Below are 14,302 nucleotides of genomic sequence, written 5' to 3'. Positions count from 1 at the left end.
TAAGAAGTGAGTTGTGAAGAAGAGAAGAAGAGTGTGAGTTAGCGAAAGTAGAGAAGAGAAAGCTTGTAAGTAATATTGTAATTGTAATTTAATATAAGTGTTTTTGTTAAGTTTCCCGATCAAGCCTTAGTTTGTGTTTAAGTTCTTAGTGCACTTGTGTTGTATCTATTATATGGTCGGCTTTGCCGCCTAAGTAATACATGGTCGGTTATACCGCCTGAACGATATATGGTCGACATTGTCGCCTAAGTACATTGTGCACTAAGGATTTATAAAATTAAAGGCTAAACAACGCCAAAGTGTTGGTGTAGTGAGTCTTGTATAGTCTAGATCCTCTATAGTGGGTGTGTTGGGCTCGTCGAAGCTTCCAACATATTTAGTGGTGTATGGATAATTTCTAGTGGTGTACGAATCACTCCCCAATAATCGAACAAACAAATAAGCTTTTCTCTATTCCGATTAACCAAAGTCTGAGTACTTTTACTCGGAAGTACGTAACCTAATCAGATTATCCATGATCGTTTTTGACCATTTACCAAAATGATATGATGTTAGTAAGGTTTAAACTTAAAAACTTATATACCTATATATAAACTTGAACCACTAGGCAACCTGGTTTCACAATAACTTACAATATACTGCGTAACTATCAAAACAAATTTTAAAGTGGAATATAACCAATTGACTACATGATTACATGCTACTATGCTAGAGCAAAAATAGTTAGCAATGAGGCCCAAATAACCTTTGATGGCCCAAAAACAAATAATAAGCCCATAACCAAAATACACTGCAGGCGACCATCATGAACCTTGGTTAGGTTGAGAAAGAGAAAAAGGTCAAAACTAGAAATCAATGGCGTCTGGGTGGGGAATAACTGGAAACAAGGGAAGATGTTACGATTTCTGGATGGATTTCAGCGAGTGCATGTCTCGTTGCAGAGAGCCTAAAGATTGTTCTCTTCTTCGTGAAGACTATCTTGAGTGTCTTCATCACTCTAAAGAGGTGCATACAGTTTACCTGAATCTGACTAAATTGAATTCAATTGATGATATTATTTTTATGTATTTTGTATATGTTTAGAACATTAATTTGCTCATAGATGTTGAATTATGCAGAGATCTGTATTGATTGACAGGCTGTTATGTTTAGGGCTATTATAAACCCTAATTGATGTGATGAACTTAGTAATAGTGAGAGGATTAGGCCTTACTGTATGATTCTACTAGCCGATCAGCCTATTGCATCATCTAACCTAAACATTTAGAGGTTTTAGCGGTCAAACAAGTATGACCAGATTCTGTTTGCTTTGTTGTTGATGTGGCTGATGGATATATGATGTAATTGCTTCTTTAAGATATGAAATTTTACCCTGGACTTGATATTTGAATTTGATTTTGATGAATATTCAAAATGCATCTATATTTAATTAGGGGTTAGGGGTGTGCTAGTTCGTGTTGAGATATTATATTGGTTTTTGAATACTCATCCGGTGATCTGGCACTGGAGCTAATTTCGTCTTGCAAGTGCTGCAAGACTTGATTTATTTTTATTTATAAAATTGTTTCTTTTTAAATGAAATGACGGACCGATATTTGAACTTGGTTTGATCACTGTTTTATGCACAATGCATTTTCTAAAATTTTCCTCTAATTTGATTTGATGGTTTACTGAATATGCATAACATATTGATACTGCTATAACTGGTAGCAAGATGGAGTTATTTATGCTATGTGAATCCTCGTATAATATTGCTTATCAGTTGCTGTTGGAGTTCTAAAGTCAATTGTTGTAGTGTTTGGTTTATGTTTATGCCTTCAGTTCGTGAGGTTTCCTCCTCATTTAGGGTCATGATTTTAAACCGGTTCCATCAGTGATAATTGCTATAGAATTTAAAAGTTTTAGGATCGAGTTCACGCGCGCGTTGCAGCAGGCTGTAAAGTTATACCTTCTTCATTCCAGTATTATTGATCTTCGACAATGATTGATTTTAAGATATGTTGGATAGATGTCAGTTTTGTCTTAGTATTCAAGACAAGTTAGACTGATAAGTGTTAAGAAATACGAGTAAATGGTTGAGAGTAAAAAATGAGGGTAAAATAGGGTTATTTTTTACGAATAGACAATCGTTTTGGGAAAACGATAATGGCAATATGGACATAAAAATATGACAAGGGAGTGTATTTTTTTACCTATAAGTTATAGGCACTCGACGAAAAATAATCATTATTTTTCTGATTCCAAAAACGTACTTGGTTTACTGAATAGGCATAACATATTGATACTGCTATAATGGGTAGCAAGATGGACTTATATATGCTATGTGAATCCTGGTATAATATTGCTTATCAGTTGCAGTTGGAGTTCTAAAGTCAATTATTGTAGTGTTTTGTTTATGTAGGTTTTTTCTATTAGTGAGGTTTCCTCTTCATTTTAGGGTCATGATTTTAATCCGGTTTCATCAGTAAAAAATGCTATATAATTTTGAAGTTATATTTATTAACGAGTTCACACGCCCGTTGCAGCGTGCTGTAAAGTTATACCTCTATCATCTCAATATTATTGATCCTTAACATTGATTTTAAGATATGTTGGGTAGATGTCAGTTTTGTCCTAGTATTTAAGACAAGTTAGACTGCTAAGTGTTAAGAAATAAATGATTGAGAGTACAAATGAGGGTAAAATGGGGTTATTTTTTACAAGCAGACAATCGTTTTGGGAAAGAAAAAAAAAGGCAATATGGACATAAGAAAATATGACGAAGGGAGTGTATTTTTTACCTAAAAGTTATAGGCACTCGAAGAAAAATAATCTTTAATTTTCTGACTCGAAAACGTGCTTGTATTAAAGGTAAATGTGTCATTATTTGAAACCTTTCACATAACATGTAATTAAGTCAATTCTAGTCAGTAAATGATAAACTTATATCTGCAGATATAGAAGGATCTAATGGGTTGATTAATACTTTTTACTTAAGATAATTAATACTATGGTTGTATGAGTGAATAAAAAGTGTAGATGGTTGCCTCTAAGGACTAGGAGCATAAGAACTCCACAAATCCTTTGAAAGCTTTAAAACATATTTACTTAAGATACTAATAGTACAATTTTACAGTTTTTCATTGAAAAATTATAATAACATGTTTTGTTGCACATCAGTCCATGATCTCACCTTCTTTTTAATAATACACACAAAGTAAGTGTATGGTATTTACATATATTTATATATACATGAATAAGAGTAACCTCTTTTACTTGGTAATTGTTATAGGACAATCAGTTGGTAATTGTTATAGAGGTAAGCAATAAAAGTGAATCACGTGGCGAAACTCTTTAAGTTATTAGGGTCGCTACTCAATAGTGCTGCTTCTATTGGTTTGTTAGTTCATAATCATTGTTTGAGTACAAGTTTCGTACACCTGATCACTTTGAATTTTGGCATTTTGTTAACCTGTAGGGGTATAAATGATTTTACCACTAGTTGTCTACAAATATATATAGTAAACATTACGAATTCTTTACCGAAATAACCACTTTGTGAACAATATCTTTTTCTTCTCTACTAATATACAAAAATTGGATATGGGTTTACATTGGCAGTTTCAACGACGAAACCGGATATACAAAGAGGAGCAGCGTCAGATAAGAGCTGCTGCACAGAAGGCAAAAGGTGGAGATGGAGACGGTGTTCCTCATCACTAGTGTAAAAGGCTCCTTTCTTGTTGTTTAATAATGATTGAAATGCACAATCTATTCCGTTTCTTGAAATTTGGTGCAATTTTGTGCGCCTCTTTGTTGTTCCAAGTGTTTAATTACATTTTCGTCAGCAATATGCTTATAATATTGTCGAATTGAATCTTATTCATAATGTTAATCATAGACCCCTTTTTGTTGTGTCTTTGACAACTGTTGGTGTATTTCGCATTTTTAGTTTTGCTCTGCTTAAGTATTTTGCTGCTTCTGAGTAATCACTATAACATTATCTAAGTATGGGTGACCTAGAGAGTGAACATATTAAATGGTTATAACCTCTATAGTTTGAGTATAGAATTTGCAGCATTAGTATTCGTGTACATTTACAAATTATACATACATTTTTGTCTGTAAAGAGTTTAGTTGCAACGCGCATACATAAATCTGTAACCACACACACATATTCACACAAAATGTAAATATGTAGCAACTTAAACATACGTCTATGTTCATGCATATGTAATATGTCTATACAGGTACAAGCACTTACACGATCTGTAATACATGTGTGATGTGATTATATCTAATGAATTCTGAACCTTTGCTATATTATTATGTGGTAGTGCCTCATGTTTCTTGTTAATACTACTTTTTTTTTTGGCGAAAAAAAAAAGATAACTCAAAACTTATGTGGTAGTTCCTCATGTTTCTTGTTAATACTGCTGACTCTACTAGTCCCATTTGTTTTAATAATATAATAGTCTCATAACTTAGCTACTACATGTATACAAAAATGAGTAGTTAATAGATTCTCATTGACTTATGAAGAGTATAGTGACATAGCCTAGCATGTTTCATCAATTACATTTGTTTATATTTCTTGTATCATGTTAGGTCGACCTTTGCGTAAATATATATATTTTAATTTTTTCATACTTACCAGCTCTCTCCTTTTAAGAAGATAGTTGCATATAGTGAACCTCAGGCTTCATCCATACACACCCATGTCAGTTTCTCTCTGCAGAACTGCATGCTTTGTTCATACTTTTCAAGATATAGTCTCAATTATGTTGCACCATCATTCAAATCGCGTAGTTTGTTGCTCTTCTTTCTCTTGTTAAGCACCATTCATGTGATGTCTGGAACACGAACAGGTTCTGTTTCTAGCATAACAACCCATTCAAACTTCTTTCGTGCTGTGTCTAGGGGGTGGCAGAGTGTTTTATGGTGTCAAAACGACCCATATTTCTGCACGAATCCTGAGAAAAATCCGTGGGGCGGTTCAGTGTGCTGTTTTGGTAAGTTTTGTAAAGATGTCATGAGTGACCGCAACCATTGTGGGGGTTGTGGACATGTTTGTGGATATGATCTTGTTTGTTGTGATGGAAAATGTGTAGACATTAGGAATGATAATCGCCATTGTGGAGCTTGCTTTGAGAAGTGTGCTAACCAAGGTAGATGCTTGTATGCCATGTGTGATTATGGTTAATAATCTGAATCCTTTGAATAAAGTTCTACGTTATTTGATTTTATTGTATTCATGTTATAAAGATCTGACAAAGTTGTTCATGTAAAAGGATCTTTACAATCTTGGTTATGAAACCTCTCAAATTTGTTACATAAATGATTTAAATTATTATTTGTTAGTTTCTCTTGGGAACGTTCTACGTCAAGAATGCAGATTCGAATCCATGATTTTCATCTTAAACAAGGGCCAAAGATCAATGACCCTATGATAGTGTGACCCTCGACATGATATGTGATAAGAACAGTTTTGTATTGTCTTGTATTAAATTACAGTAATAACACTTTTCTTTTGACATTTTCAAATATAAAAATGCAATCATTCATTAATTGGAACACTATTATCTTGTAATCTTAGGATGAAGTAAGATATAAGCTAAAAATTGTGGATTTGGTCTCTGGGTGATTTAGACTTCAGAGTGTGCCCGATTGCTTTTTAATTGAATCGTTCGTTCATCATATGGTGCGTTTATTTGTGAAATCCGAACGACAAACAATGCTGAATTGTTTAATTTGTCCTGAATCATTCAGATTTGAGATACTCTATTAATCATTCAAATTACGTTCAACTTGAATCTTTGACTCATTCAGGTTCTATACCATTTGGCGCTTAATTATATTTTATCAAACGCACTGTTATATTCTTATGACCCAATATGCATAATATTATTGGACTCAAACCCAAACAATGAACTTATATCAAAGTGATTTTTCACTTATAAATTTAAGTTGAAATCCACACTAGCTTGGAAACTCACAGGGGCTAGCTCTAACTGATGGTAAATCAATACGAAGATAAAACTTAAATCAAATACCAATTGCAGTCCAAAACTAACAAGAAACATTAAAGCAAGTAAATTTGTAGATCCATAAAAAATAGTAGAACAAAACCCAAACTTAGAAAGCAACAACTACAGCAACTCTTAGCTGCCTTATCCGATTGATTGACATTTCTTAACATTTAACCTCCTTCAACCCCACGCCAAAGTACAAAAATGTCGGGTCAGTAGCTCCCTCTTTGTAGTAAGCAAACACAATTGTACTATCATCATGCATGCTCTCACCAACAAAACTGCAAAACAAACACCAAATTAGATTGTTTTCATCTACTTAAAACTTATAATAAACGCCAAAAATTGGACAAAATTTTACTAATAAATCAACACGAGACTTACAACTGAAGGTCACTGAGCTTTGAGAGAAGGTACTTTGTTGCTGCCTCAATGTTTTTCTTGAAGAACTCTTGCTTCTCTTCATCAAGCTTGGGCGTAATAAGTTTGATGTACTTCTTAATGTAACCAACAAACTGCTTCTTGTCGAAAGGTGGTTGCTCCTGCACGTACAATATTTTCAAATTATAATCAATCTATGAGCTTTTATGAATTTAAGACATCACTTTATGAGAATCAAATTTTCATTTTTTTTTTTATTATTAATATTTACCTGGAGTCTGAAGGTGTCAACAATGTCGACAACCTTCACAGCTTGATCATCAACACCTTCATCATCTTCACCTCCTTCAGCAGAAGGGTTAGCACCAATGTTAACATCCACAGCTCCTTGTACTACCCACTGCAAACATACATTTATGTATAATATATCATTAGCATGATTGTGATCAGTGTACGATTAATGTGCAAAACATAAAAAGACTTAAACTTTTGAGAAGTGGTATTATAATATACCTTTCCTTCAACTTCCCATAGGATCCCATTCAGGATCTCGTTGTAAGGAAACGAGTCAGAGAGAAGCTCATCACCTACAGATAGAGATACAATATCAGATAAGATACGCAACTAACCTTTAAACAAAATATATCAAAAAACTAGCAAAGATACTTAATTTTCTACGAGTATCAATCCACATTGTTATTTAGAAAACTATTGCATACAATGAATCAACAGCAATAGTTTGGCATATTTGTTTGCATATATATAAGTACATACTCCCTAATTCATGTTTTTCAATAAAAAAAACCATACAAGTCTGCCTAACAATCTTAACAAAAAGAACACTATTTAATTTTCAAACCCCATAAATGATTAAATAAAAAAGCTCATATTTAAAAACACCACAATAAGGTCACAATAAAGCTATACTTTTTTTTCTTGTTTGTGACAATACAAAATTAAAACGACAGTTCTTAATAAGAAACTACAAACAAGATTACCCAGTAAAAAAGATTCAAAATTTACAACAATATTAGTTAAGTTTGAACCCTGAAACATAAACATTATGCATAAAAAAATCTCTAAAAAAAACTTATACTAAAGAAACAAAAGAAACTACAAACAAGACTACCCAGTAAAAAAGATTCAAAAATTACATCAATCAATATTAATAAAATTTGAACCCATAAACATAAAGATAAAGATAATAATTATGGATAAATAAGAAAAATCTCAAAGATAACTTAACTAAAGAAAACTAATACTGTACAATTAACAAAAATAATTGTATGTACATACAGATAATTATACAGATCTAATACAACTATAATCCGGGAATTAAACTGGAAGTCTATAAAGTTTTTAATCTAGACATATAAAAAATCACGCCTAGATCTACACAATTACTCAATTCGAATAATACAAAACAGATGATATGATACATATAAAGAAAAAAATTATTACCAGAAATCAAATCTTGATAGACCAACATGTTTGTTTTGTGCAAGATGCTTTCTTGGATCGGTGGTAGCAAAAAAGAAAGCAACTTGCGACAGGGGAAGAGGGTTTGGGGAGCGGATATACAGCGACTTTATATAGGGCGAGGGTTTTGAGAAAGATGATGTAAAACAGGACTTTATGTCAATTTACAAAATTAGGTTTTACCTTTTTTATTTTCAAATGTGCCCTTTTCTTTGTAATTATTTGATCATATGGGTCCGAGATTAGTGTATGGAATGTGGGTTTAAACTTTTTTAAAGCATCCGATTCTTTTTTCTTGCTTTCAACTTTTGACTTTTGGGCATCTAGTCTTGTACCCTAGCATCTTTAAAGATTCATTTACCAATTACCAAAAAAAAAAAAATTAAAAAAAAAATTTGATTTTTTCAATATAGCGTTAGGATTGTAATTAGAGCACTGAGAGTGGTCACTGAGGTCACTTGGCATGTCATGCGTGACTTGCTGAGTCAGAAAAAGTAGGGAGTGGTGACCTATGTCAGTTAGTGTGTTAGTTAGTGTGTTACAATAATATTTTATTATATTTAATTATTTATTCATTAAAAAAAAGTAAAAATGAAAATAAATGGGGTAAGGTCCATCGCCTATGAGACTGACCAAGGGGGGACTAGACTAAGTGACTAGCAAGGGGAGTGGGGGACTCAGTCACATTGTGTGGGACGAGGGGTGAAGCGACCCGTCCTAATCCACAAGGACGAATACAATAACATATGGTTACATCGCGAGGTATTTGACCTCTATATGATACATTTTACAAACATTGCATTCGTTTTTAAAAGACAAACTTTCTTTACGTTGACGGCATGCATACCATTTCATAATACATCAATCTATAATTGACTTAATAATAACCTTGATGAACTCAACGACTCGAATGCAACGTCTTTCGAAATATGCCATGAATGACTCCAAGTAGTATCTTTAAAATGAGCAAATGCACAGCAGAAGATTTCTTTCAATCCTGAGAATAAACATGCTTTAAAGTGTCAACCAAAAGGTTGGTGAGTTCATTAGTTTATCATCAATATTCATTTCCATCATTTTTAATAGACCACAAGATTTTCATTTCCATTTATCATAAATACACATCTCATATCAGACATTTCGCAAACTGCATAGAGATAAAAATTATTCATATGGTGAACACCTGGTAACCGACCTTAACAAGATGGATATAGAATATCCCCATCATTCCGAGACAACCTTCGGACATGATAAATTCGAAGTACTAAAGCATCTGGTACTTTGGATGGGGCTTGTTGGGCCCAATAGATCTATCTTTAGGATTCGCGTCAATTAGGGTGTATGTTCCCTAATTCTTATATTACCAGACTAAAAATGGGCATATTCGATTCGATAATCCAGCCATAGAATGTAGTTTCGATTACTTGTGTCTATTTCGTAAAACATTTATAAAAACAGCGCATGTATTCTCAGTCCCAAAAATATATACTGCAAAAGCATTTAAAAGGGAGTAATGAAAACTCACAATACTGTATTTCGTAATAAGTATGCATATGATGGCATTGAACAAGTGCAAGGTTGGCCTCGGATTCACGAACCTATATTAAGTATATATATATTAACACGTATAATTGTAATCGAACAATTTATGTATTGTTATTAGTGATATAATTGTCATATTTAATAAATTATAGGTTTCATTTATAATTTAATTAATTATATCTATTTTATATACTTTAGATAAATAGTTAGTAAAAATGTTAATATAGTTATGTTACATATATCAAATGTAGTTATTTATATATAAAAATATTTATTTGTTATTATAATAATAATATAGTAATGATAGTAATAATAATATTAATAATTGTATTTATTTTGTAACTTAATCGTTTCTATAATAATATTTATATCTATAATTGTAATAATAATAATAATGTTAATAAAAATAAAAAATGAAAATAATGATAATAATAATAATAATAATAATAATAATAATAATAATAATAATAATAATAATAATAATAATAATAATAATAATAATAATAATAATAATAATAATAATTAATAATAATAATGTTAATAAGAATTTTACTAAAAATGACAATTTTAACAATCATAATAATATTTATATTTCTAATAATGATAATATTGATAATAATAATAATACTAATACTTATTTTAATCATAATAAGAATGATATTAATGTAATCTATATTAATGATAATAATAATAATGATCATGTTATTTGTCTTAGTAGTAATAATAAGTAATTTAACCTAATAATAATAACAATAATAATAATAATAATAATAATAATAATAATAATAATAATAATAATAATATAATAATAATAATAATAATAATAATAATAATATAATAATAAGAATAATATTAATGAGTAATAAGTAAACTACCTCAAAGAAGTAGCCCTTAAAAAAAATGCTCAAGTCCGGGTTTGAACAAGCGACGTCCCGCTGATAATGCTAAAAACGAACATATATTTAATAGCATTATCCTTCAAGAAAGACAAGCTTGTAGTTGCAATTGTTCTACGTACAAGTAATATTCGTTTAAATAATAAAAGGTGAAGACAAAAGACAGATTCGACGAATTGAAGACGCAAACGACCAAAAAGCTCAAAAGTACAAAATACAATCAAAGTGGCTCCAATTATTGATAAGAAACGTCTCAAAATTACAAGAGTACAAGATGCGAAACGCAAAATACAAGATATTAAATTGTACGCAAGGACGTTCGAAAATCCGGAACCGGGACCAGAGTCAACTCTCAACGCTGGACGCAACGGACTAAAAATTACAAGTCAACTATGCACATAAATATAATATAATATTTAAATAATTCTTAAAATTATTTATATATTATATATATTTATATAAATCGTCGGCAGAATGCAAACAAAGACATGTGACCTGGAAAAGCTGGCCATGCGATCGCATGGCCTGGAAGAACAAATTCCATGCGATCGCATGGCAGTAGGTGACAGGCTACACCCCTATAAATTCGCGTGTTTTGGCTCAGTTTATATATCCTTCATACATCTCTCTATCTATCACGTATATATATATATATATATATATATATATATATATATATATATATATATTTATATTATAATTTTAATTTTAATTTTAAATTCTAATAATAAGGGTATGTTAGCGAATGTTGTAAGGGTGTAAGTCGAAATTCTGTCCGTGTAACGCTACGCTATTTTTAATCACTGTAAGTTATGGTTAATGTTATTTTTAATTTAATGTCTCATAGCTAATTTATTATTATGCTTATTTAAGACGAAGTAATCATGATGTTGGGCTAAAATATTTAAAATTGGGTAATTGGACTTTATACCATAATTGGGGTTTGGACAAAAGAACGACACTTGTGGAAATTAGACTATAGGCTATTAATGGGCTTTATATTTGTTTAATTAAATGATAGTTTTTTAATTTAATATAAAGATTTACAATTGGACGTACCTATAAATAACCATATACACTCGATCGGACATGATGGGCGGGATATTTATATGTACGAATAATCGTTCATTTAACCGGACACGGGAATGGATTAATAGTTAATGGAATTATTAAAACAGGGGTGAATTATGTACAAGGACACCTGGCGTAATTGTTAACAAAGTATTAAAACCTTGTTACAGTTTAAGTCCCCAATTAGTTGGAATATTTGACTTCGGATATAAGGATAATTTGACGAGGACACTCGCACTTTATATTTATGACTGATGGACTGTTATGGACAAAAACCAAACGGACATATTAAATAATCCAGGACAAAGGACAATTAACCCATGGGAATAAACTAAAATCAACACGTCAAACATCATGATTACGGAAGTTTAAATAAGCATAATTCTTTCATTTTCATATTTAATTGCACTTCTAATTATCGCACTTTTATTTATTGTCATTAATTGCACTTTTATTTATCGTACTTTTTAATTATCGCAATTTTCTTTTATCGCACTTTTATTATCGCAATTTCATTATCGTTATTTAATTTACGTTTTAAACTAAGTCTTTTATATAATTAATATTTTACATTAGGTTTTAACTGCGACTAAAGTTTTAAAATCGACAAACCGGTCATTAAACGGTAAAAATCCCCTTTTATAATAATACTACTTATATATATTTTTGTATTTTTACAAATATAGTTTTTAAAAATATAGCGTTAAGCTTGTTTAAAAGATCCCTGTGGAACGAACCGGACTTACTAAAAACTACACTACTGTACGATTAGGTACACTGCCTATAAGTGTTGTAGCAAGGTTTAGGTATATCCATTCTATAAATAAATAAATATCTTGTGTAAAATTGTATCGTATTTAATAGTATTTCGTTATAAAAATAATACTATTTCCTAGTACACCTCGCACACATCAAGTATTTTTTGCGCCGCTGCCGGGGAACGAAAGCTAAATGCCGGAGCGAAACGCTATATATAAAAAAAAGATTTTTATTAATTTTTAGTTTACTTTTATAAAAATACGCTTTTGTAAAAATACGTTTTAAATATAAAAAAATATATATATATAAAGAAAAACAAAATTTAAGTATTTTTAAGAGTTTGTTAAATATATAAGTTTTATAAAGTTTCTTTATTTTTATTTTTAGTTTGTAAAAATATAAATTCTATTTAAATATTTTGTATTAATATAAAACAGAAAAAAAAAACATTCGGGCCACTACACTGTAGCAGCCCAGCATTTGGCCTGGATCCGCAGCTCATGCGACCGCATGAAAAATCAACTAACACCTCATGCGATCGCATGAGGTGATTTGACTGGTCTGAAACCTCAGCCGACCAGTTTAGGGTTTTAATTAATTTATAATTATTATTATTATTATAACCCTAATTAGGTTTAGATTATTTAATTAATTAGTTTAGTTTTTAATTAATTTGTATTTTAAGTATTAATTAGTTTTAATAAATTATAAAATTAATAGTTTTATAAAATAAATAATATAAAAATAATATTTTTACAAAAATTGTACTTTTTACAACTTTAAGTTTTATTTTTATATTTTGTATCTTTTTATTTGTTTTAGCGTAATTTTTTGTATTTTTCGCTTGTAATTAGTTTTAAGATATAGTTTTTGCCATAGTTATTTTTATTTCTAGATTTTTAGGCTTCGCCATAAAATCCCTTAAGTGCTTTTTCTTTAGACTAAGATTTAGGTGCTTTAGAATTTTGCGACGCCGTTTTTATATTTTAGTACCTTTTTAAGTAATTGCCGTTTTTGAATATAGAATTCCTTTTAAGCTTTAATACTTTTAGACACAACTTTTAATTCTTAGTTTTTAGTTCCTTTTTAAGTTTCGACGCGCTACTTTCCTTTTATTTTTCGACATTTTTCGACGCGCAATCTTTTTCTTTCTTATTTCTCGACGCTCTAGTTTATAGGACATAGAAATTTTTTTCTATTTCTTCTCTAAAATTTCAAAACGAAAAATTATTTTAAGTGGTTAAATTGATAGACATCCATTTTCTGGTTTGTAGTAATAGTTGGATTTGTACGTGGACCGGGTTATTGGAGCCAAACAGTACTCAATTATATTGAGACCAAACGAATCCTGCCCCTCTGATGCATCTTTTGGCTATTCGAAACTTGGGCAAAATCAGAAAAGTCTATTAATTTGATAACTTATATAATTTTTCTTATTTTTATAACTAATAGGATATTCAGTGAATGCACCGAGCAAAACGTTCACCACCTTTTGTACGTTCACCACCTGTAACTCGATCAAGACATCTAGCAAATATTGTCGCCGTTGATTTTTCTTTAGAATCGTCATCCAGTCGACCAAGTACTCCAATTCAAATTTCCGATAATCCATTTTTTGAACCCGACCTCACAATTGAGAACCCGGAGAATATTCAGGGACAATTCAGAGATCTTGAACCATTAATCTTTCCTCCGAAACTACCAATCATTCAAACAGAGATTATAGAGGAACCAACCATTAAATCAGAATCCTCTAGTGATTCGGATTCCACAAATTCAATCATGGAAAATCTGAAACCTCCAAGTATGGAAGACCGAATGCGAGCTAAACGCACTGGCCAAGATCACGCAATTACTCAACCAGACATTAATGCGCCAGATTATGAAATCAAAGGACAAATCCTACACATGGTAACAAATCAATGCCAATTTAGTGGTGCGCCGAAGGAAGATCCAAACGAATAACTTCGTACATTTAATAGGATCTGTACTTTATTTAAAATAAGAGAAGTGGAGGATGAACAGATATATCTCATGTTATTTCCCTGGACTTTAAAGGGAGAAGCCAAAGATTGGTTGGAATCGTTACCTGAAGGGGCGATTGATACATGGGATGTTTTAGTTGAAAAATTTCTTAAACAATTCTTTCCGGCATCTAAAGCCGTA

General features: G+C 31.0%; 2 protein-coding genes across 2 annotated transcripts; one reads left to right on the top strand and one right to left on the bottom strand.

The window, feature by feature from the left end:
* Positions 1 to 814: 814 nt before the first annotated feature.
* LOC139848087 (NADH dehydrogenase [ubiquinone] iron-sulfur protein 5-B-like) lies at positions 815 to 3,896 on the top strand. The gene is made up of 2 exons (XM_071837815.1): positions 815 to 1,005; positions 3,601 to 3,896. Exons 1-2 carry the CDS (start codon positions 856 to 858, stop codon positions 3,700 to 3,702), a joined length of 252 nt encoding a protein of 83 aa, XP_071693916.1. The 5' UTR covers positions 815 to 855; the 3' UTR covers positions 3,703 to 3,896.
* Positions 3,897 to 6,158: 2,262 nt separating this feature from the next.
* LOC139847239 (translationally-controlled tumor protein homolog) lies at positions 6,159 to 8,004 on the bottom strand. The gene is made up of 5 exons (XM_071836893.1): positions 7,851 to 8,004; positions 6,903 to 6,976; positions 6,661 to 6,789; positions 6,393 to 6,550; positions 6,159 to 6,289 (listed from the first exon to the last, which is right to left on the bottom strand). Exons 1-5 carry the CDS (start codon positions 7,876 to 7,878, stop codon positions 6,172 to 6,174), a joined length of 507 nt encoding a protein of 168 aa, XP_071692994.1. The 5' UTR covers positions 7,879 to 8,004; the 3' UTR covers positions 6,159 to 6,171.
* Positions 8,005 to 14,302: the final 6,298 nt, after the last annotated feature.

Source organism: Rutidosis leptorrhynchoides, chromosome 5 (genome assembly GCF_046630445.1).
Source record: "Rutidosis leptorrhynchoides isolate AG116_Rl617_1_P2 chromosome 5, CSIRO_AGI_Rlap_v1, whole genome shotgun sequence".
NCBI lineage: Eukaryota > Viridiplantae > Streptophyta > Magnoliopsida > Asterales > Asteraceae > Rutidosis > Rutidosis leptorrhynchoides.
Note: the sequence above shows the minus strand (reverse complement) of the source record. Positions and strands in the feature narration are given on the sequence as shown.

What these genes read in the sequence shown, in the direction of transcription:
- LOC139848087 (XM_071837815.1), top strand. Translation starts at nt 856, where the DNA reads ATGGCGTCTGGGTGGGGAATAACTGGAAACAAGGGAAGATGTTACGAT. An exon ending in GTCTTCATCACTCTAAAGAG is followed by an intron (nt 1,006 to 3,600) that starts GTGCATACAGTT and finishes TTACATTGGCAG; the next exon opens with TTTCAACGACGAAACCGGAT.
- LOC139847239 (XM_071836893.1), bottom strand. Translation starts at nt 7,878, where the DNA reads ATGTTGGTCTATCAAGATTTGATTTCTG. An exon ending in TTGACACCTTCAGACTCCAG is followed by an intron (nt 6,551 to 6,660) that starts GTAAATATTAAT and finishes TTGTACGTGCAG; the next exon opens with GAGCAACCACCTTTCGACAA. An exon ending in AAGCTCAGTGACCTTCAGTT is followed by an intron (nt 6,290 to 6,392) that starts GTAAGTCTCGTG and finishes TTTGTTTTGCAG; the next exon opens with TTTTGTTGGTGAGAGCATGC.